The sequence below is a fragment of the Scatophagus argus genome, chromosome 5, assembly GCF_020382885.2.
Source record: "Scatophagus argus isolate fScaArg1 chromosome 5, fScaArg1.pri, whole genome shotgun sequence".
NCBI lineage: Eukaryota > Metazoa > Chordata > Actinopteri > Scatophagidae > Scatophagus > Scatophagus argus.
The window spans coordinates 7,761,925-7,783,474 of NC_058497.1; the positions used below are offsets into that span (position 1 = coordinate 7,761,925).

The 21,550-nt window shown below is 37.8% G+C and overlaps 3 protein-coding genes across 10 annotated transcripts; 1 reads left to right on the forward strand and 2 right to left on the reverse strand.

The window, feature by feature from the left end:
- Nucleotides 1-118: 118 nt before the first annotated feature.
- Nucleotides 119-2,581, reverse strand: LOC124059932 (zona pellucida sperm-binding protein 4-like). Of its 5 annotated transcripts, none has more exons than XM_046390389.1 (10): nt 2,312-2,581; nt 2,094-2,221; nt 1,884-1,986; nt 1,592-1,806; nt 1,393-1,481; nt 1,186-1,313; nt 782-971; nt 542-659; nt 397-460; nt 119-293 (listed from the first exon to the last, which is right to left on the reverse strand). In XM_046390389.1, exons 1-10 carry the CDS (start codon nt 2,523-2,525, stop codon nt 202-204), a joined length of 1,341 nt encoding a protein of 446 aa, XP_046246345.1. In that variant the 5' UTR covers nt 2,526-2,581; the 3' UTR covers nt 119-201. The 5 variants fall into 5 exon arrangements, with proteins under 5 accessions (XP_046246345.1, XP_046246346.1, XP_046246343.1 ...); XM_046390390.1 differs by having other exon boundaries at nt 594-680; nt 2,312-2,578; XM_046390387.1 differs by having other exon boundaries at nt 542-680; nt 2,312-2,577.
- Nucleotides 2,582-2,873: 292 nt separating this feature from the next.
- On the reverse strand, nt 2,874-6,499 carry LOC124059956. Of its 2 annotated transcripts, XM_046390455.1 has the most exons (11): nt 6,394-6,499; nt 5,651-5,989; nt 5,385-5,483; nt 5,216-5,266; nt 4,110-4,163; nt 3,959-3,979; nt 3,653-3,841; nt 3,508-3,555; nt 3,369-3,431; nt 3,237-3,275; nt 2,874-3,156 (listed from the first exon to the last, which is right to left on the reverse strand). In XM_046390455.1, exons 1-11 carry the CDS (start codon nt 6,452-6,454, stop codon nt 3,098-3,100), a joined length of 1,023 nt encoding a protein of 340 aa, XP_046246411.1. In that variant the 5' UTR covers nt 6,455-6,499; the 3' UTR covers nt 2,874-3,097. The 2 variants fall into 2 exon arrangements, with proteins under 2 accessions (XP_046246411.1, XP_046246412.1); XM_046390456.1 differs by lacking the exon at nt 5,385-5,483.
- Nucleotides 6,500-10,903: 4,404 nt separating this feature from the next.
- Nucleotides 10,904-19,022, forward strand: LOC124059948 (P2X purinoceptor 5-like). Of its 3 annotated transcripts, none has more exons than XM_046390431.1 (12): nt 10,904-11,053; nt 11,776-11,926; nt 12,732-12,803; nt 14,510-14,585; nt 14,981-15,077; nt 15,352-15,432; nt 15,535-15,676; nt 16,575-16,708; nt 16,908-17,001; nt 17,811-17,876; nt 17,985-18,070; nt 18,924-19,022. In XM_046390431.1, exons 1-12 carry the CDS (start codon nt 10,992-10,994, stop codon nt 18,994-18,996), a joined length of 1,134 nt encoding a protein of 377 aa, XP_046246387.1. In that variant the 5' UTR covers nt 10,904-10,991; the 3' UTR covers nt 18,997-19,022. The 3 variants fall into 3 exon arrangements, with proteins under 3 accessions (XP_046246387.1, XP_046246388.1, XP_046246389.1); XM_046390432.1 differs by having other exon boundaries at nt 17,988-18,070; XM_046390433.1 differs by lacking the exon at nt 11,776-11,926 and having other exon boundaries at nt 10,913-11,053.
- The last annotated feature ends 2,528 nt before the right edge of the window (nt 19,023-21,550 follow it).

Genomic DNA, 21,550 nt, shown 5'->3' on the forward strand with positions numbered 1-21,550 from the left:
TGCCACCAATCCAAGTGACTTTTGGGACAAGCACCATGAATAGAAAAGTGTAGCATCTGACAACTTCCATTATTCAAGGTTAATTTGATAAAATCAGCAAGTTGTTTGAGGATGAAAGTTTGCCCATCAAGATATAATTTTATTTATAATGGACAGTTGCTTCCAACCGTGACTTCAAACAGGAGTAATTTTTCTTGTCATTTACAGTAGATACATTAGAGGTCCACCAGAGACAACACTGTGAAGAATCCTTTGTCGTATTCCAGGTGTGATTCTTTTTAATTTCCGGCTCCCTGAAACACATGGAATAACAAAGACTTTTCAGTGAACAAAGGCATATATCAATAACCCAAGCTGAATTCATAAGGGATAAACTGGATGCAGCTCTTCACTTACCATTGCTGCAAGGCTGAGAGCAATCTGGTCCTTTACAAATCTCTATATCACAGTGGAAATAAACCTGTAAGAGAATACCCCGTTTAAAAAAAAAAATAAAAAAAATACCACAGCTAACAACTCATTAAGAAAATTTCTTACATACCATATTTTCAAAGGTTCGGGGCTTCACAAATGAGAACAGCTTGATTACAAACCACTTATGAAGAGAGGGATTCTTCAGCTCCTTGCTGGAGACAACTGGCAACACAACAGTTCTGTGGCTATCACCACCAAACGGACATCTGGATTAGATTCAAAGATTAACTTTACTTGAAGAACAGCTAAATTTGTTAGCATGTTTACCAAAAGATAAACTATCCCTGTTAAAGTCATGGGAATTCACCCTTTAACAAGTAGGTTCCATCTTAGTGGGTCATGTGGGTTTTCAGTCGCTGTTGCCCAGCAGTCCTCCAGCAGCAGCATCAAATCCTTGTCCTCATGTTTGAGAACAAACACCTCCACGTATACAGGCTGACCAAGCTCAGTCAATCTTGGAGGATCATGAGGGGAATAGAAAGAATTGTAATCGGAATCTGTAGATAAAAGGTTAGGGGGAAAAAAGAAATATTATAGAAGACTTCACTATGCTCCAAGTTTGAAACTGACCTTTCAAAATGAAAGTGATTATTTTTCACGTTGTAGACACAAAGTTACTTTCATGAGAGAATAAAGAATACTTTCATGAACAATTTATGTGCATATTAGGAATTAAATGCAAAAGAAACAAAATAAAAATATAAACTTGACCTTTGGCAAATCTCATTTCAGTTCTCAGTAGTCCCACGCTCTTCAGTGTTGACATATACTTTTTCCCCTGAACTCTGATGCCCACATGAGTAATTTGAGCTAGTGCAAAGCTGCAACGTGCAGTAAGACTAAAACCAAAACAAAGCAAAAACAAGATTGAAATGAGTGTCCATTACACTTGAAAAGCAAGACAAGTTGATTTCTTACTGGAAAGGAGTGTCACGAAATATAGAGCCCCTCTGTGCATGTTGTTTCAACTCAATGTTGACCCAGTAGGTCATAATCCCATCTGCTATCTGTAAGACAAAACCACACTTGCTATATTTAGTAAAAATTAATAAATTGATAAATAGATAAATACAATCTGATTTGTTTAAATACTGTGGCTAGGAGGTAAGCCATTTACCATGGACTGAGTGCCACAATCTGTGAATGGAAAGATGAAAGTGACCGCATCCTTGGATCTTTTTTTAGGCTTACAGTGGCCTTGGCTTGAAGGGGGTGAGACTGCTTCCAGGTTCAGAGGTGGGACTGTGGCATTCTTAGAGACTGTAATGTTGAACCCATCCTTACTACAGGAAAAATGACTAGCTACCAGTGGATAATCACTTTTGTTCGCATCTGTAGGAAACACAGTGAGAATTAGTGACAAACTAACACATAATGTCATGATATTGTCCGTCCATCTGAACCGTTACCTTTAATTTTCCTTTCACAAACGAGTGGTATTGACTTGATAATTTCAACTCTTTTCTTTCCCACAAGTGCCATGATGACAACTGTCAGATTAGTCATATGCTTCTACTGAACAAAATGTTTAAGAAAGATTGATATGTGAAAAAAAACAATTGCATATGTCTACATTAAAAATAAACAGACTGACACGTTCAAAAGACTTTTTAGCTTACTTGTCTTGTTACAAAACAACCATGAGAAGCCACTGTTAAGACAACAACGGTGTCAGTTTCTCCCAGGAAGTAGTGGCACTGTCTTGCTACAGCAATGGCTTGGTAATATCCGCTGTGTTCATCTGTGTATAAATTTGGACACAAACAAGAGCATAATAAACATTTTAAAGTTATGTGTCACAGTCATCAGTAAGACTTATTTTTAGTGTCTGACTTACCTTGAACATAAATAGTAAAAGGAAGATCGGCAAACTGAGACTTTGATATGTAAACTGACATGAACCCATCATGGCAAACTGATGTGTGGTCATTCACTGTGCCATAGACTGATGCTTGAAAATTGTTTGAAGCAGCAAGAGCTTCATACCTTAAAAGAAGCAGTGATAATGAAATAAATGTCCTCAAAATGACGTCTGTAGGGTAAACCTTCATCTTTGGATACTCAGTGGAGTGAAGCAGCTGCTTCTTGTTTGGCCTAATTGGAAAGACTCACTTGGGAATAAAATCGACTCAAAACTCTAAGTAACTGCCACCCCATGAGGTTTGTGTGTCTAAATCAGCCTCTTTCTGGAGTTCCTCTGGAGATTAGTCTGGTGCTTCATTTAATGAAACACCCATGTTTCATTTATGATCACTTGAGGTACAGACAAAAGGTGTGTATTTTATCTGCAAGTTAAAATGAGAGTGTAAATGTAATTTATATAGTAAAAAAGTCCTGATTGGATATTCAGCATAAAACACAACTCACAAAAACAAGTTTGTCTCATTTGACGACACTTCTTGATTTGATTATACTTTATTGTATGCGAATAATCTTGATGTTTGTATGATGAACTTTATCAGCCATTAGTAATTGTCTTTTAGATCTACAGCCAACGAAATACAATGCAGTAATACAACAAACAAATACAGTAATACATGAATATTTATGCAAAATGAATTTTCAATAACTGAAATGATGCTGAAAAGATCCCAGCAGCTGTTTGAGCACTGCCCTTGGTTCTCTACAGATGGTTGAGCTGCTCTGTGCTTCTGTTGTAAATTGGGTTTTGGTATTGACAATCTGAGGAAGAAGTAGGTGAGCAGTTCAGCACACAGTATCATTTCACTGCAAACATCCCCACAGATGAAGTCAGCACTCACTCTCATTAACTTTCTTCTTCTTCTTCTTCCCCAAACCTCCTGCAATATAAAAGCAAATAAGAAATTTGGCTTGTAAATTAGGAAATTTATTGTAGCACAGGATCCAAGACAAAACAAAGAAAATTTGAATACCGGTGCAATGACTCTCCGCCTGCGTTGACGTTGCTTGTTGTTTGCTGAGTTCACGTTGGTTAACTGTGTAATAAAATGAATGAGTACAGTTCCAGACAGCACTGAAATGATGGATAATAACACAAGATGTTTATCTTACCATAGTAATGCCGACTGAAACTTGCTTGCCGTATTCTGCTCAAGATGTCTGGAGAGGTAAGAGAAGATGAAATGATTCAGGTTTCTCATGATATGATGCATCACCAGTAATACAAACTGTAGTCATTTTTATGAATATCAAGCACCTGTATGAAATCTCAGTTTTGTTCTCTGACTTTCCACCCTCTCAAAGTTGAACTGGTTCAAGTTTGGATAAATGCTGCTTGTGCTTTGAGTGGGTTGAGTCCTGTCCACGTCAGGTAAAACTCCTGGGAGATTGCCATGATTTCTGCTGTAGTTGCCCTGCTGGCTGGCTGGACATTGGTCATCATTTTCTGATAGTTAAAAAGGATCCATTCAGATGGGATACAATGACATAATTTTAACAACGTGAATCAATATGAAATGAGCTGGTGAGGATCAAAGGAAGAAGAAGAGCTGTGTGAACACACCATAAACAAGGTTGTCCTCTCCTATTAAAGAAAACACATAGTGAAAAAGAAAATGTTAAAATTAACCAAAAGAGAATTATTACCTGTCCTCTTCAGCTTGTGCGTCACTTTAGTGTTTAGAGAGTGTGTGTGTGGTTATACCAATAATTACCTCTTCGCTGTTCATCTACTTGTCTGCCTATTTCCGCAGGTGGAGCACTTGCAACTGCAGTAAATTATTACAAGATGTCACTTAAGGAAATAGTTGGACATTTTGGAAGATATGCTTGTTTACTTTATTGACAAGATCTGGATGAGAAGATTAATACCACTCTCATATTTTATTCATAAGTTAGCTTAGCTTAGCACAAGGACTAGAAATGCATATCGGCTCAGTTAAAAAAAAAAAAGAAATCCATTTAACAAGTTGTGTTATGTTCAGAAGAAACAAAGAAGATGTAAACTTAAGCCATGCAGGTAGGCAGATGTTTTTTACCCTTGAACAGACACAAGTTACTCTCAAGGTTAGCTCTATAGTCGTGCCATTTGAGAAGATAAATTAGGGACTTTAACTAACAACTAACAAACAAACTGTATTTCCGTTTGAACAAAATGAATCACTTGTATTCATGTTAATACAGCTTTTATTTAGACTGCCAGTAATTGGGACAGTTTCTGAGACATATAGTCTCTCACATACCACTGAGACATGAACAGGCTTTCTCTACTACAGTGCAACGCAACACAATTGTGAGAGTCAGCGTAGGTGTAGCCGCACATTACAGGTTAGCTATTCTTTAACAAGAAAGATGTGCATTGTTGTTTATTTGCTGCTCTGCTACTTATCAGTATTTTCCTCCTATGTGCTCTGTCAGGCTACCTTTTCACTGTCCTGTGCGTTACATTTCCTTTTAAAATAGCCTTTAACAAATGTTTAACTCTTCATGACAAACTAAATTTCATTCAAATTTAAGACGCCTTGATAACTGACCAGGGACAACTGAGGAAAATACTTCGCTCAGTAGGTAAATAAACAATAATTTTAAATACGTTTAATCATTCTCAGTTACATAAATGATAAAACACCTAAACATCCTATATTTAAGTTGAAAATTTACGGATCAGTGGATGTTGCAATGTTTTTACAAAAAATTAGGATCAATAATTGCGCAAATTAAACCTGTTACCAATCTGCCTTATATGTTCCTGTGGTCTGATGTGTAACTCTGTTCCAAGTAACATTCAACATAGATGGGTTTAGAATAAATGGTGAATTACCTGCACCCACAGGATTGTTCGTATTGTCCTGCTTCCTGTTATTACACCACACTGCAATGAAAAAAAAGGGTTTTCTAAATAACCAACCAATTCATTTATCCTCCAAATGAAAATACTTTTCCTGTGTCAGCTGTGTGGACTGAGGGTGCCAGACAGGGCAGGTACTCACATATGCACTTCAAGCAACAGTAGCCAGTGATAACCAGCAGAATTGTGGCTATGCCTGCACATATATAAATCAATAGCTGCGTCTCTTCAGTCAGTGTTCCTGTGTGAAAAGTTGTGGTTTTACAAAGATGCATCTCACAGGAAACTGTAGCTCATTTAATTCTCCTTTCATATGTATATAACTTACAAGGTTAGTGACCATGGAAAGGAAGAAACTGCATGTATGCACACGCTGCTGCTCGACCTTTTGACCAGAAATCCTCTTACCTGTCTCAGCAATCAATTTCACTTCAAGACAGTCGTTTCCCTGCTTACAGCGATAACACCCCAGGTCAGAATCCTGAAGCTCATCGATGCAGATGGAGTAGTTCCCCTGTGAGCCCTGGTTTGGAAAGACTTTCACCCGGCCATGCCTGGGGTTCGAGAACTTAACACGGCCATCAGATGTGAGGAAGATCACATCATCCATATGGACCCACAACACCTGGGAGGGGGTTCTTTTTGAAAAGTGGCATGACAGGAGAACAGTGGAGCCAAGCCGAGCACTGAGTCTCTGCCTCTCACAGTCCAAATCTTCAGAACAATCCTCACGGTCATATTCATCTTCTTAAGAGGAAGAGAAACACAAGATATCTTCAGTCAGAGCTAAGAACTAATACTAATTTAGAAATAATACTAAATATAAAAATAATAATTGTGAATTACCTTACAGACACTAATTAAAAATATAACACGGAAACTAACAAAGCTTTAATATGCCAATACAACTAGATTAATTTAAAAAAGTGTGTTTCGGTGGGGACATAACTGTGTAACGATTATGAAATCAGTAGTAAAAACAATGTTAAATATATTCAAATATATTACCAACAAAACCATAGTTCACTATATATAGTACAATATCTAAAGTCAAAAATCAAAACACAAGGTTTCCAAGATAACTTAAATTGACAAAACAATCACTTTATTCACTGAACCTTTTCATGCTTTAATTTCAAAAAAGGACTTACCATTTGAAGAGACACACATGAAGCACAGGGCTAAAATGAAAATCCACCAGTCAGCACTCATTGTCAGCACCTTGAAGAGTATGAAGGCTGTACACTGTAAAGACTGTTTAGTATGTTAACACCTCTAAGCATCATGGGACAAAACCACAAGACCCTCACGCCTGGTTATTTGCAGCAATGCTATTCTTTCTTTTGGTTTCACATGAATAACAGCTGAATGACTAACACATTTATGCATTTCTCTCTCAAACCGTATTGTGCTCATGTCAAACATGTCAAATCAATAAATGTTTATTATTTACACAATGAACATGTGAAAGTCCTGAAACGGCAGACTCCTCCAGACCTCTTCCTGCTGAAACTTGTTGATGTTTCCGGTGGAAAGGGGTCTACCCGTGAACTGGGTTAGTGTTTGTGAGAAACAGATTAACTGCATGTCTGCAGTGACTACACCACTAAAGCACGATTAATAAACTGAAATAAACTTAAAAGAACAACAATAAACTGAAAAGATAAGAGCTTCAAAATGGGCTTTAAATAGAGACTCAGTTGGTTGCTACTTTATCACTACCACTTGCTTTGTTTTCTTCAGTCAATGACTTCTCTTCTGCAAAATGTTGGCTCTGATTATTTTACTTTCAATCAATTTAAAACATACATAATTATATAAATCAGCCATCCAGTGCACAGATCGTACTTAAACAGCGAGTAGACCCTCCACTTGCTAACTCAGATGGCCTTCTACAATTAGCTGGACAACTTCATTGGTACACCACAGCTGCCACTCATTTCGTCTCTCAATGGCTCTGGATGTTGAACAGAACTCCAAGCTCTACTTGATCCAAGAGGATGAGAGACTTCTGAACTCTTTGGCTAGCAGATGCCTCTTTCATTCCCGACAACATCACTGTGCTTCCCTGGCTTGGTCCCTCTGTAACCACAGAACTGGAGTCACAAGGAGGAACTATAGCTCAGGCTTGGTGCTAAACCTAAATCACGAACCTGTTCTACCCTTGCTCCTTCGTATTGTATTTATCGACCCTCCTCATCTGATTATCAGTCAACTCTCACTATCTGTGACAGTACCAGTAAATTTTGGAACACCTCCCACCTCAAATCAGACAAGGATCTGGTTATATTACAGACAGATCATCGATAGCTGAAGTTTTTAATCACCATTTCTTCTCTTCTGGTGTTCAATTTGATATGGTTCCAGATTCCACAGTTGTCAGTTCCTCCATCTGTCCAGCAGATGGAGTCCCCACTGCATCAGCTTCTATTAAGCACACGCTTCCATTTGGTCTGGTGAATAGCACAGATACATACAAAGCTCTTTGTAGATTATTGTGCAAAAATACTGGTGTAGATAATCTTGACCAATATCTTGTTCATCTAAGTGCCCCCTTGATCTGTCCTTAGTTGGCACATATTTTTAACCAGATGTTTTAAACAGCGGCAGCATGTTGGTTAGCCCTGTCGCCTCACAGCAAGAGGCTGCAGGTTCGAATCCCTACCTGAGCCCTTCTGTGCAGACTTTGCATGTTCTCCCTGTGCCTGCATGGGTTTTCTGCACTCCAGCCTACCACAATCCCACAAATATGCACATTAGGTTAACTGGCTACTCTACATTGCCCCTAGGTGTGAGTGTGTGGTTGTCTGTCTTTGTGTGCGATTGGCTGGCAACCAGTCCAGGGTGTACCCCGCATCTCGTCCATAGTCAGCTGGGATAGGCTCCAGCCCCTCAGTGACCCTGATGGATAAGTGGTATAGAAAATGGATGGATGGGATGTTTTTGACAGGCATCGGTCCACAGTAGTAACGTTATAGAAAAGTGGTGATTTATCTTAAACCTAAACAACTATCGTCCTATATTTTATATATTTTGAAATATATATTTTACACGCCCCTGGTTCCACCCCAGCCCAAGCCCTGATCCATCATCTGCCTTCATCATCTGACTATTTTTAAATGCAGAAAAGACCTAATACATGCTATTCTTAACCTCCACCACTGACTCTGATTACCCTGCCATTAAAACCTTAAATGACACCCATACTAGTCCTGCAGCATTGTATAAATATTTAGGAATTTGGCTTGATCATTCAAAATTCATATTAAACAATTGACACAAAAATTAACTTGGCTGTTTGTATAGAGTTAAAGGATGTCTGTTTTCTTCTAACTGCGAAAGTATTGCACAGTTAACCTTTTAGTCTGTCCTTGACTATAGTGATATTCTGTACTGTCATGCATGGATGTAATGTACCTTTTAAATGAAATGTGCTCCAAACTTCACTCAAACCAGAGCCTTCCATTCAACTTGGTTGTTGTAAATCTCTGTGATCTGATCTTTTCAATTATTTAATTGTTCTAACTAACCTCTTGCTGTATTGAGTTTGCTGATTATGTTCCTGTGAATGTTTTTTTTTTCTTTATTCTAAGGCCTCTTTTGAAAAAGAGATGCTTATTTCAATAAGATCGCCTGATTAAATGACATAAAATAAATAGATCAACCTAAAACCTGTTTACTCAAAGTAAAGTCGAGTCTGGACCTGGTAAAGTACTGATATTTACACCCACTGAATACATATACAAAATCCAGATTAAAACATTTTCTTTCCGGTGCAAAAGAAGTTTAAGATGAAAACTGTTTGTTATGTTGCCATTAAATTATTTATTTATTTATTTTTTGCTCTGCCATAAGCAGGGACTCAAGGCATCAGTAATAACAATCCAATTACTCACTGACTCCAAATTTATAACAATGGGACCAATTGAACCTATTGCTATTTTGAGTAAAATTACAGATTTCTCTGGATTTGAACATAGTTGGAAACATTTGGTACAATGTAAGTGCACAGCTCAACAAAATATATTACAAAGTTTTTCAACATTTTAATGTGGAAATACTACATATTATAACTTTATCGTATGGCTTTTTTGCATGTACAAATATTATCAGAGTGTACGGGTTAAATTCTGAGAAAGAAACAAGTCATCCCGTGGGGGTTGTGACATTTAATGAAAAATTATCCACCATTTTTTTTTCTTTTTAGTGTCACAACAGATTTGATCCATGGGTGAGTTGAGGAGTTGAAGAGATTGCAGAAAATACCCCACGCAATGACTACATTGAACTCCTTATGTAAAACTGATGGTGTGTCCCTTTAAAAATAACTACACTATATGGTACACAATGTGCCATACAACTGCTACACCAGCACTTCCGAATACTTTCATCCAGTGCATCTGCATGGAAACTTTTGGTTTTGCAGAGACGCATCTCACAGGAAACTGAAGCTCTTTCACCTCTCCTGTCATTGGCCTACGACCTGTGTGATCATGCTGCTCCAACGCCTTACCGCGATAACACCTCAGAGCTGTGAAGCTTTTCGATGCAGATGGAGTTCCTCTCCGCGAGTTTCCTGAACTTAACATTTCCATCAAGTGTCACACAGTACATTGGACATGGACTTGGCCAAATGTCCAGTACGGCGGTACAGCAACTAAACTAACATCAACCTAAGCGGTGTTCAGTGCAAAAATGTCGACACTCTAACACCCAAAACTAAAATGGTAAACATTATGTGCTTTAAATTCAGCATGATTGGTTGTGATTGCGTGCAGGTCTGCATGCTCTCATTAGCGTTTAGCTCGCCTCACTAAGAGGACAAGTCCAACCTCAACCTCATTTATTCTGATAGCCGTTTCTCTTTTCATCACTTCAAACTACCGCCTTTAAACCACCAACCTTCCACCCATGAGCACCTGTCCCAAGAAAGACTGCATTATTTTGAAAGAAGTAACCGGAACCGGATATGCTGACCAATGATGACGACTTGACGCAGGTGATGAGTCGTGTATGTGTGTGTGCGTGTGTGTGTGTGTGTGTGTGTGTGTGAGAGAGAGAGAGAGAGAGAGAGAGAGAGAGAGAGAGAGAGAGAGAGAGAAAGTCATTGTGCGCTGACATTTTACCGGTAGCTGCAGGATGGCAGGGGGCTTCTTCAACGGATTATTCGATTATAAAACAAAAAAATACATCATCGCCAAAAACAAGAAAGTTGGGGTTTTGTACAGGCTTATTCAGTTATCTATCATCGGTTACATTATTGGGTAAGTGAATCGCTGTCTTGGCTTTTACCTTGTTATTACCCCCGGTCATATGTTATGAATTCACGTCCTATTGATTACTGATCAGTTAGGGAATAATATTAATGCAGAAATGTATGACTGTGGACTGCGGACTTTACCCCAATCAAGCTGTGTTAAATTGAGCAACTTACACAAATCTATAGGTGCCCTGTTAAAGACTATATACGTCTTATTTACAGTGCCATGCGGGAAAAAAACAAACAAAAAAAAAAAAAAAAAAAAGGAAATTGGCGTGTGCGTATGTATTCAGTCCCTTTGCTATGAAGCCCCTTAAACGTTCCGGTGCAACCAATTACCTTCAGAAGTCACATAATTAATGAAATAAAGTCCACCTGTGTCCAATCTAAGTGTCACATGATCTGTCAGTATATATACACCTTTTCTGAAAGCGGGCTTTATGGAAGAGTGTCCAGAAAACCCCCAGAACACCATCCCCACAGTGAAAGATGGTGGTGGCAGCATCATCATGCTGTGGGGATGTTTTTCAGCACAAGGGACTGGGAAACTGGTAAGAGGGAAAGATGGATGGTGCTAAATACAAGGATGTTCTTGAGCAAAATCTGTTTCAGTCTGCCAGTGATTTGAGACTGGGATGGAGGTTCACCTTCCAGCAGGACAATAACCCTGAGCATACCGCTAAAGCAACACTCGAGTGCTTTAGGGGGGAATATTTAAATGTGTTGGAATGGCATAGTCAAAGCCCGGACCTCAATCCAATTGAGAATCTGTGGTCAGACTCAAAGGTTGCTGTTCATCATCGGAACCCATCCAGCTATAATTTTTTTTGGGGGTGCGGGTAGGTAGTTATGCACATTTAAGTTTTCTGTTATTTTGTCCTATTTGTTGTTTGCTTCATGATTTAAAAAAAAAAGAAAATCACTTCTTCAAAGCTGTAGACTTATTCTGAAAATGAAATGATGCGAACCTTCAAACAATCCATTTTAATTCCAGGTTGTGAGGCAACAAAACACTCCAAATGCCAGTGTGGGTGAATACTTTGTCAAGGCGCTGTACATTGTTCAGTTGAAAGCAAAGTAAAAATGTATGGTGAAGTGTTTCTGTAATAGGGTACATAGTTCTAAACCCCAAAAATACCTTTAAGTCCATATCATAGTATTATGTGATATAACACCACAAAAAATGTAGCATATTGTCAAGTACAAAAGTAAATGAATTCTCATTGCTGTGAGATTTTCCTCTCACAGCTGAGATTTTTGCATTCTCCCGCAGGTGGGTTTTTATTAGCAAGAAGGGCTACCAAGAGACAGACGAGTCCATTCAGAGTTCTGTCACAACTAAACTGAAGGGAGTCTCGGTGACTAACACTACTGAGTCTGGGCTGCTGGTTTGGGGGCCGGAGGATTATGTCATCCCACCACAGGTGAGGTTATGTACACCTCACTTACACATCAGGCATGTTCAGTGCACTATCATGTCTTTCAACAGTGGTGGATTGAACATTTGACGAAGTACTTTATTTCAGTACTTTACTTGAGTATATTCATTTTATGCAACTTTGTTCTTCTACTCCACTACACCTCAGAGGCAATTATTGTACTTTTACTCCACAGCATTAGTCTCACAGCTTTACTTTTCATATTTTTCACATCCTTCCTGTTGAAAACCATATATTTCCTGAAAACTGGAGGACAAACTGTTCTTTTGCTTTCACTTTTGACATTTCAAATAAATTTAGCTGATCATATTTGACTCGAGTAATGTCTTGAATGCAGGAGTTTTTGCAGGAGTTTTTGTAGTGCAGTATTTTCACTGTGGTATTGTGGCATACTACTATATAGTGGTGGTATACCACTATATAGTGGTATACTTTTACTCAAGGATCTGGCTACTTCTATCTTTCATTTCTTTCTTCTTTAGTAAACAATTATGACAGTTAAACTGAAGAAGTTGCCTTGTTAAGCACTTATTTTGTACATCTGCTTGAATTTGAAGCAGGATTTAAATGAACTGCAGTAGTAACATGCAACAGTGCAGGATGATGTAGTAGTAAATTGTGAACAAATTCCTGATGTGTCAGTGCTCAGGCAGCAGGGGTGGGGAAAGTGGCTCCAGTTTATATATTGAGAGAAACTGGTCTGCAGGCAGGAGCAGGATCAGGTGATCATCATCATGGTACTATGCCAATGTAAAACCTATGTAACCTGCAGTACTTTCTCTACATATAGGGTGAAGCTCTTCTGTTTGTGGTAACCAATTTCTTAGAGACGCCAAACCAGAAGCTGGGATACTGTGCTGAGGTGAGAATATTTTGTACAGTTTATTGGAAAAGTAACTCGTGGACTGAATGTCAGACCACAGAGGCAGTATTTCAATGAATGTTCAGTGACTGTAACAGAAAGTGTATAATATAATTGCAGGTCTTGTGACACCCACTGTCAACAGTTTTTCCATGATATATTATGTGATCCGACTGCCTTACACAGACAATCATTCCTAAATTACCCTTGGTATTATGAGAATGGTCTTTTAGGGAATTAACTTGCTTTAACTTGGCTTGCTTTCTTGTAAGAGTTTCAGTGTTACAGACAATGACAGAGATTCACCTCATGCTGTTTGGCCATCAGAATTCATCACACGGATGAACATGTTTTTCTGTAACATTAGGATACAAGTGAGTTTTCTGTTGTGAGCACCAGCCCACTGGGGAGTTTGATGTGCTGTTTAGACATACCCTCTTAGACAGAACGCCTCTTGGCCTGCACTTGCGAGCTGTCTGAAGCTGTGTTTGTTTTAAGGTTACTTTATTTACCTTTCACTATTTGACATCTGATCATCTGGAAACTATTCCAGCCAGCCATGTTACAAAGATAAAGGAGGCAGCACATTACCAGGGGTACTAGAGGAGTCTCCCCATTTTCACTATATAGTAAATAGACCGATCCTCAATCATGTGATGTTACTCAGTAATTTAGAAAGCTGTGAATCAACAGTGTGTTGTCCAAAATGAGCAGAGAAACGGAACAGAAATAATATGGAGTATGGCTGACCTATAGTTCCTCTCCTGATTTCAGTAAGTCAGCATAGCTTTGCTCTATATTTTCTTCACAGTGCTTTATCATAACAAAGGACTTCTTACTTTTAACATAGGCTGACATGTAAATTCTGATCCTGGTATGTAAATTCAGTCTCTCTTGGCCTGTTGTCTCAGTGCAAACCAGCCAGGAAGAAAGCCCATGCATGCATTACACAGCCATAAAGCACTGCTCTTGTATACATTTTTTGCTCTCGTCAGTTGCAGTGCCCCTGCATCTAAAAGACTACCACTCAGCTGAGCAGGAGCCTTTAACTGTCATGTATCATTTTCCAGACAGGCACAGTCACGTGTCTGCCTTTGTTTGAGAGTGTTCTTGGATCCTCACAGTACCCCACTGTTTCAAATAAGCTGACCGTGTTGTCCATATATATTTGCACTAGTGTATGTTATGCTCATATATTCTGTGAGAATGTTGTAGTGAGTTAGATTTTTTTTTTTTTTTTTTGAAATGCTAACTCAAAACTTTCAAACATTAAGTATAAACTAGAAGCTAGTAAGCCAAATCACTTTACAATAAAAATGAGGAAATAATAGGTTATGCAAAATTTGCCAAACTACCTCACATTTTTAGTATGGTATTATTTTGGCATAGTAAATCAAAATGTACCCTTGCTGTGTGTGTTTTAATTTTTATTATGCTTGACTTTTAATGTATTTTTATTTTTTGGCCTTAATTAACCTTATCATATTCTGGCTAAAGTTGTGATATTTGCATATTACAGTGTGACTACTGCAGCAGGTCATGAGGTCACAATGCAGGACATTTGCTTCCTAAGTCAAGCAAGCTGCTAAAAGATGTTTCATTCGGTATGCGTGTGTGTGTGTGTGTGTGTGACTTGTGAAGAAATTATCTCTTATGGTTGAATGTTTTTTAAACTCTTCTTTTTTTTCCCATTCATTTCTTCTCAGAACCTCAATGTGCTGGGAGGCCGCTGTGGAGATGACGAGGACTGTAAAGAAGGAAAGATAGTAGAGCTTGGTCATGGTAAGTAAGAAACATCACTGATTTTATGTTGCCGTTAAGTCAATCAGTCAGTTTAGTGCTATTCTGAAATATGATTTGATTTGAAATATGACTGCAGCCATAGTGTGTCCATGGGGGTGAGTTTTTTAAAATGTTTTTGTGTGTGTGTGTGTGTGTGTGTGTGTGTGTGTGTGTGTGTGTCTGTAAAGCACTTTGGACTACATTGTTCTTGTATGAGAGTGCTCTGCAAATCAGGTTTGACTGATTGAAATTCTCTCTCTGCATTGTGTTATTTTCCAAACAAATGAAAATGAATGCAACATGATACAAAACTATCTGAGTCTTTTGAATAATACTTTGACATGTGATATAAACTGGATAACTTCAGGCTGCTTTATCCTGCTGGTTTTCCTAAGGAATTATGAGTGGCCGATGCTTAAGGAAAGATGAAAACTCCACTGGTAGCTGTGAAATCTACAGCTGGTGTCCCACTGAAAGAAGGTTCACACCACAGTAAGGAACAATGCAGTTATTCAAAGTTATTCATTATTCTTTCTCTCTTCTGATGGATTTGATGTTTTATTACAGTGCTAGAAAACAGATAACAAACAATCCCTGAAAAATATACTTTTCTGTGATTGAAGACAATGACAGTATCTGAGCTGAGCAGCTTCATTCACTGCGTTCCTTTAGGCAGTTACATATCAGCACATTAGCACATGACATTTGACACCAAGACATTTAATTACAGATTTCATTGGTCGTTTTTTTTTTTTTTTTTTTAAAGGAAATCTATGCTGACGAATGCTGAAAACTTCACCATCTACATCAAGAATTTTATCTCTTTTCCCAAATTCACATTCTCAAAGTAAGTCCTCTTTGTCTGTGTTCAACACTCACCATGGAGGCAGTTGTGTACAGTGAACAGTGAGCATTCATACTGTATTACTGTGTGTTTCTTTACTGTGAGGTCTAATGTTCTTGAAACGACTGACCGCTCCTATTTGAAGAAATGCCGATACGATGAGAAGCTCCACCCCTACTGCCCCATCTTTCGCCTGGGTGACATCACCAGGCGAGCTGGATACAAATTCCAGGACATGAACACATATGTTAGTATTGTGCTTTTGAATTGTGAGATAAACAACATGAGAAATTATTACAAATATGTTATTAATTATAATATCTAAAATGTACAGAGATCTTGCTTGACTGTGATGGAAGATCTTAAACAGCAGGCTTTTATTGTTTTATTTATTTTTTTCCTTATTAAGGTGATTGGGTATATGAATTATGTGTCTAACCTACATCTTTGTCTTCCTGTTAAATTCCCATATCATTTATTTTGATTCTGTCACTGTAGATGACGTATACAGATGTTCGGCACTAATCAGATCAACACTCGTATCAGCAGATGCCCTGAGTTGAGGCACTGGGAGGGAAAAAGTTGTATTAGTGTGTTAATTAAATGTTCCTGTATATACACATCTCGTTGTGGAACGAGCATCAGTGGGCTGATGTCCATTGGCCCTGTTGGGCAGTAGTGTAGACGTTTGCATTCAGGGGAGCTGTAACTTAAGGTCCACTTCTGATTGCAATAAAAAGTTCCAAGTTCCAAGGACCTTCTTTCCAAAAAACAAAAAAGAAAAAAAAGGTCAGAAAAATGTAAAAATGAAACTGAGCAGAGTTGTACCGCTGTCAGATGCATTATTCTGCTTACCCTCAGTGAGATGCTTGTTTCTGGGAAATTAAAAGAACAAGTTGTGATGGGTGCAGTAAGAAACTGACACACTGCTTTCAGGTTGCTTTCAAGTCGCTTTCAGGTTGCTTTCAGTTTATTTTTTGCCTTTGATCTTGTGACAGTGCTTTCCATCTAATGTCATTACATCAGATGGAACCATTTGACTTTGCCACTACCTCTGTGGGCCACTAGATGGTGCTCCAAGGACTGCTAGTGGTTGAGAATGACTGGTTTAGGACCCACATGTGAATCCGTGATCTGTTTTTCAGGGAGCCTCCATTGGCATTATGATAGAGTGGAACTGTGACCTTGACAAAAGCTACTCTGAATGCAATCCACAATACCACTTCATTCGCATGGACATAATCTCAAACAAAACAGTTGCAATGGGATTTAACTTCAGGTGAGACTCTGCAGACACTGTCTTGGTCTACGTCACTATGTTGCACAGACAAATATTTCTCACTTTTATTTTTAACAGTGTAAATAACTTTATTTACAATTTGAAAACAGAAAATCCAAAAGTCGCAAATTTAATAAACTACTTAAAGATTATTTTTTGCATTCACATGTTTCCATGTTCCCCTTTTTATTTCCAACAGACACACTCGGTATTTCAGAAATGCCGCTGGTGAGATGTATCGAACTCTGTTCAAAGTCTATGGTATCCGATTTAACATCATGGTGCATGGAAAGGTATGGAAAATGCATTTTGCAAAGCATGAAATACTGTCCACATTGTGAAGTGAGATGACTTAAGTGATAAATTCAATGCACAGCATTGAAACGCATAATAACAACCTGACAAAATCTTGTAATCTGTTCTTGGATTATCCAGATGACAGGATTAAAGAGATAATCTCAAAGTTTTCAGTCTAGTAATATGCTGGCACCAACCGTAATGAAGTTTAATACACAACACAGACTGACACACAGACTTCTGGCAGCAAGAAAACAAACTATTGTCATTTTAACAAAGAAGTGAGGCGATAACTGGTCTTTATACATCTTTCTGTGAGCAAGTGATTTTCTGCTGCATATGACATGAGCAGGGCACAGTGTTAGTTACCTGGCTGAGAAGCTGGAGGTGTGCAGCCTGTCAACGGTAGCTCTTAATCTGTCACTCACTGTGACTGCTACTTCTTGTTCCTGTACTTCATGCAATGCTGAAATGTATGCACTGTCAACAAAAGCCAAAAATGATCATTGTTTTGCGTTGAATTTCTCATGACCAATAGTGAGTAGTAACTTGATAAAGTATGTTTTTTGGTGAATGTCAATGCTCAGTTTATAATAACAAATAGATAATAATTGTACTACTTTCATCAGTGGGCCATAAACTCAGTCACTGTCAAAATCTTTGAGATTATCAATTTCAGATCTATTGTAATCTTATTATTTCTTATTTAAGGCTCAAATTGACATGACATGTTAATCTGGCATTTTTAATAAAAGACACATGTAACTTTTAATTCTTTAATATGACCGCGAATTTGTTTCCATAGGCAGGGAAGTTCAGCATCATCCCAACAGCCATCAGTGTTGCTTCAGGACTGGCTTTGATGGGTGCCGTAAGTACCATTCATATTTTGTACAAGTGTTTTTAGAAGAGCTGAACAGTATTTCTTTTTTACTTTTATTTTGTCTGTTTGATGTTTGAAAAAAAAAAACTCACTCAGCAGGGAGCTTTCGTCTGCGACATCGTTCTTCTCTACCTATTAAAGAAGAGCAACTCATATCGGAACATGAAGTTTGAAGGATTCAGGTATGAAAAGCAACACAGCACATATGATAAGTTTTCTTTTTTTCTATATACATCACAGAACCTAGTGTTCATAGGGTAATCCACGGCTTTGTAAGAATATAATGCTGTATGTTTTAATTTCAGTGCCTAGTGCCAGTTTTTGGATTATGTTATAGTCAGTCTGTGACTTAATACCAGTCCACAGTTTTAAAGGAATGATGATGTGCAACTAAGCCTGACTCTCAGGACATTACTGATATGGATGATGACCTTAAGACACTCTTTTTTTATAGCAGTGTCAAATCTGAATTATGTGTCGGACAGTGTGTGATAAATCTGAAAGTTAGCCGATTAATGTGTGTTATGTGAGCACATATGCACATACACACAGCAGTTTTTATAGTGTTAAATCAACTCTTTGAGAGTTCTAACAGTTCAGTTCTAACACCATGCTGGTGTTTTGTTTTGTTTTTGTCTTTGCGGAGTTAATTTAGCATTTCCTAAAGTGTTACTAAACAACTCGGATCTAGTGTTAAAATACCTCTATCCAGAGTTAAAAATAAACTCTGTGTAACACTAAAGATTGAAATCCATGAGGATGTGTTCGCAGAGGTGTGCTTTCTGTGGGAGTTGAGTTCCAAACGCCACCCGATGACACCAACTCTCATGCACAGTTGAGTTAAATCAACTTTCAACAGTGTCATTTCAACTGTGTAACACTTTTGCTTAACACAGGAAAATTAACTAAAATTAATGCAAATTAATTTTGATGTGTACCCAAATAATGTGTACTCTAATAAACTGGATAATATGTAATTTAAGACACTGAACAGCTCTTAAGCCATTTTCCTGCACTTTTATGTCTTTTTTGCAGAAATAATAAGAAATCAGCATCTGAAGACAACGGTGTGGAAGACAGAACAGAGAATGAGAATCTGAGCTTGTAACATGTTCCTGTTCGTTATAGTGTAAAGATAAATAAAATGTATTAAAATTATGTGCACTAGTGCAGTATAACTTATGCTGCATCATAATAACGAAAATTAAGTTGTTGAAATTTTTTAGTTCAAAGATGCTGCCTTTTTTTTTGCCTTTGTAGCAACTCTATTTTACTATTTTTTTTTTTTTTTTTTTTTTTTTTACAGTAATTCATACCAGGTTTGGCCATAAATTGAAGGTTTTGGCAACATTGCATTATGTGGACCGCTATTACGTTGTATAATGTTTTGATTAATTTTTTAAGGAAAAGCTATTAATTTATGGAAGCTTTTTTGTGGAAAATTTCAAGGGGCATTTCAGGGCATTTTTTTTTTTTACATAAATCTAATGATATGAATTTGAGTAATCCTTCTTCAGTTTACAACTATTTAATTACTTCATCTTTAAGTTGAGGCACCAAATGTGCCTTATAAAAATGTCCTTTTATCCAATCAGAAACTACAATCACAATCATCGCACAGTACATTACAATGAGCTTAAAGAAATTTATCTTCCTAAAAACATACTGACTTGAATTTTAGTTAAAACAGTGTTTTAAAGGGTTATTACTGTAGCAAAACTCTTTACAGATCTCAGTCCACTTGTAAATATGCAGACATCTCTGTAATGTGAATAGTTGAAACAGTAATGGTGACTCTGATAAACTGAGTCCTACAAAGTTCATTTTGACAACACTGAAATACAGTACACATTTACTTTAAACATTGCTCAGTCACAGTGTTTATTCCTCTGAGAGGAAGACTCATGTTGAAGAGACTCTCAAACTCCAGGCCATAGGATGCTAGCCATGCCAGCTCATCCCGTTCAGAGTTGTGAGGGGCATAGAGGCAGACGGATCAAAAACACAGCACGCACAGCGTCCGGGCAAATGACTTCACACAGAAAAGTTAAAATTCTAACATTATCATTTTATGTGAATGAAAATATACCTCATACATTATTCTCACGTCAAGTGCCAGTTTTCCTCCAATGCTGTGTCTTCAAAGTGGTCATTCTTCATTTGTATCACTTAGTTCACTGACTAAACTTTCATTTACTAATTGATGCAGAGGTATTCTCTGTATGTTGACTAAATAAATGTTCAAATAAAGACTTTAATAAGATACATGATGTGGTGACTTTATTGTTTATTACAATAGTCAAAAGAAAGGAGTGTTTCAGTATTGCAGTAGTAAAGTTGTTGGACCTGAAGCTGATGTATAACAAAGTGGTGCTCATACTGGGTGCCAAAATTTACTCAGACCATAAAGTGTCAAACTGTCTGCGTTACAAGTGGCAAAACTGCTTTGTGACAGCTTATTTGACACTGTGCCAGAGCAGATCACAGTGCTTCAGAGGCCCAAAAATATCTTAATGTTCTGGATGTAAGCAACATTTTTCCTGAGCACAGGTAAAGCAGGTATTTTTTGCAGAAATTTGCAGTGGGCAGTTTTTCTTGGAAATACTTTCTACTGAAGAGGTATTTCCTGTCATAAACAGCTGACATTGTGTTCAGTGGACAAGTAACAACACATTGCGTCTGTTTAAGGAAATGTGGTCATCTCAATGAAGTATACAAATTCTGATAACTTTTTCTTGATAACTGATTGTGTAAGTCTTGCCATGATACCATTTAAGGCTTCTCACTTGGCAGGTCCAGCAAGATCATGACTTGCCCTTGTTGTGAGCTCACACCTGGCTTATACATAAGAAACATGCCAAGAATATTGAGATAACCTTCAACCACTGCAGAAACCTGAAAACCACCCATGCTTTTGTATCAGGCGTGTTGGAGCATGGAGGCATCTAAAATATGCAGGGTGGAGTGTTTCCAGAAAAGAGAAACTATGTATTAAATCCTATTCATACATTTTGTTATTGAATTAGAGGCACTGAGGCAGAGACACGACTTCATTAAATGATAATTTTGGTCCAATCAGCTGATGGAGCCCCCTGTACTGCGTCATCAGAGCACAGCAGTCCCTGCTGTAAATACATCCTCACAAAGCCGCACTAGACTCTAAACTTGTTTGTTGAAGAATTTCTTCTCAATCTCCTGAAAAGGCTTCCATTTTTTTTTTGTTGTTGTTGTTCAGATGAGGTCCACTTTGTCAAAAAGTCCAAAAAAATGATACCAAACTCAGCTGCTTTAATTTAGTAACCATATGAATGTAATGCAGAAGGGCAGGCTGAGAAAGCCAAGATAAGGTAATAAAACAATCATGTTCTGTTGACCTGTTGTGGCTTCGTGTGCCAGGACAGAATTGGACATTTAGTATTTGTGCAGAACCAAACATTGAAAAATGCAGTACAATACCAGCTGAAAGCTATCATGTGGTATGATATATTTTGAAATAATCTGACATGGATTGAGATTAAACATAAAGCTCATCTCAGAAATTCAGAGGTTATAAACGGCATCATTAACAGCCAGCAGGGAAGGGTTAAACGCAATCATAGCCAATCTTCCTGTAACACAACACCTCTTCAATAACTCTTTGTTGTTTTGTTTAAAGTAATGTT

Bases quoted from the DNA above. Each gene is read 5' to 3' on its own strand.
- LOC124059932 (XM_046390387.1), bottom strand. From the start codon at position 2,525: ATGAAGGTTTACCCTACAGACGTCATTTTGAGGACATTTATTTCATTA. The intron at 1,807-1,883 runs GTAACGGTTCAG...TGTTTCCTACAG, and splicing joins TTGTGAAAGGAAAATTAAAG to ATGCGAACAAAAGTGATTAT. The intron at 681-781 runs GTGAATTCCCAT...AATCTAATCCAG, and splicing joins TGGAACCTACTTGTTAAAGG to ATGTCCGTTTGGTGGTGATA.
- LOC124059956 (XM_046390455.1), bottom strand. From the start codon at position 6,454: ATGAGTGCTGACTGGTGGATTTTCATTTTAGCCCTGTGCTTCATGTGT. The intron at 3,980-4,109 runs GTAATTATTGGT...TTTCTTTAATAG, and splicing joins AGTAGATGAACAGCGAAGAG to GAGAGGACAACCTTGTTTAT. The intron at 3,842-3,958 runs GTGTGTTCACAC...TTTAACTATCAG, and splicing joins AGAGGACAACCTTGTTTATG to AAAATGATGACCAATGTCCA.
- LOC124059948 (XM_046390431.1), top strand. From the start codon at position 10,992: ATGGTGGTGGCAGCATCATCATGCTGTGGGGATGTTTTTCAGCACAAG. The intron at 16,709-16,907 runs GTGAGACTCTGC...TATTTCCAACAG, and splicing joins GCAATGGGATTTAACTTCAG to ACACACTCGGTATTTCAGAA. The intron at 17,877-17,984 runs GTAAGTACCATT...AAACTCACTCAG, and splicing joins GACTGGCTTTGATGGGTGCC to CAGGGAGCTTTCGTCTGCGA.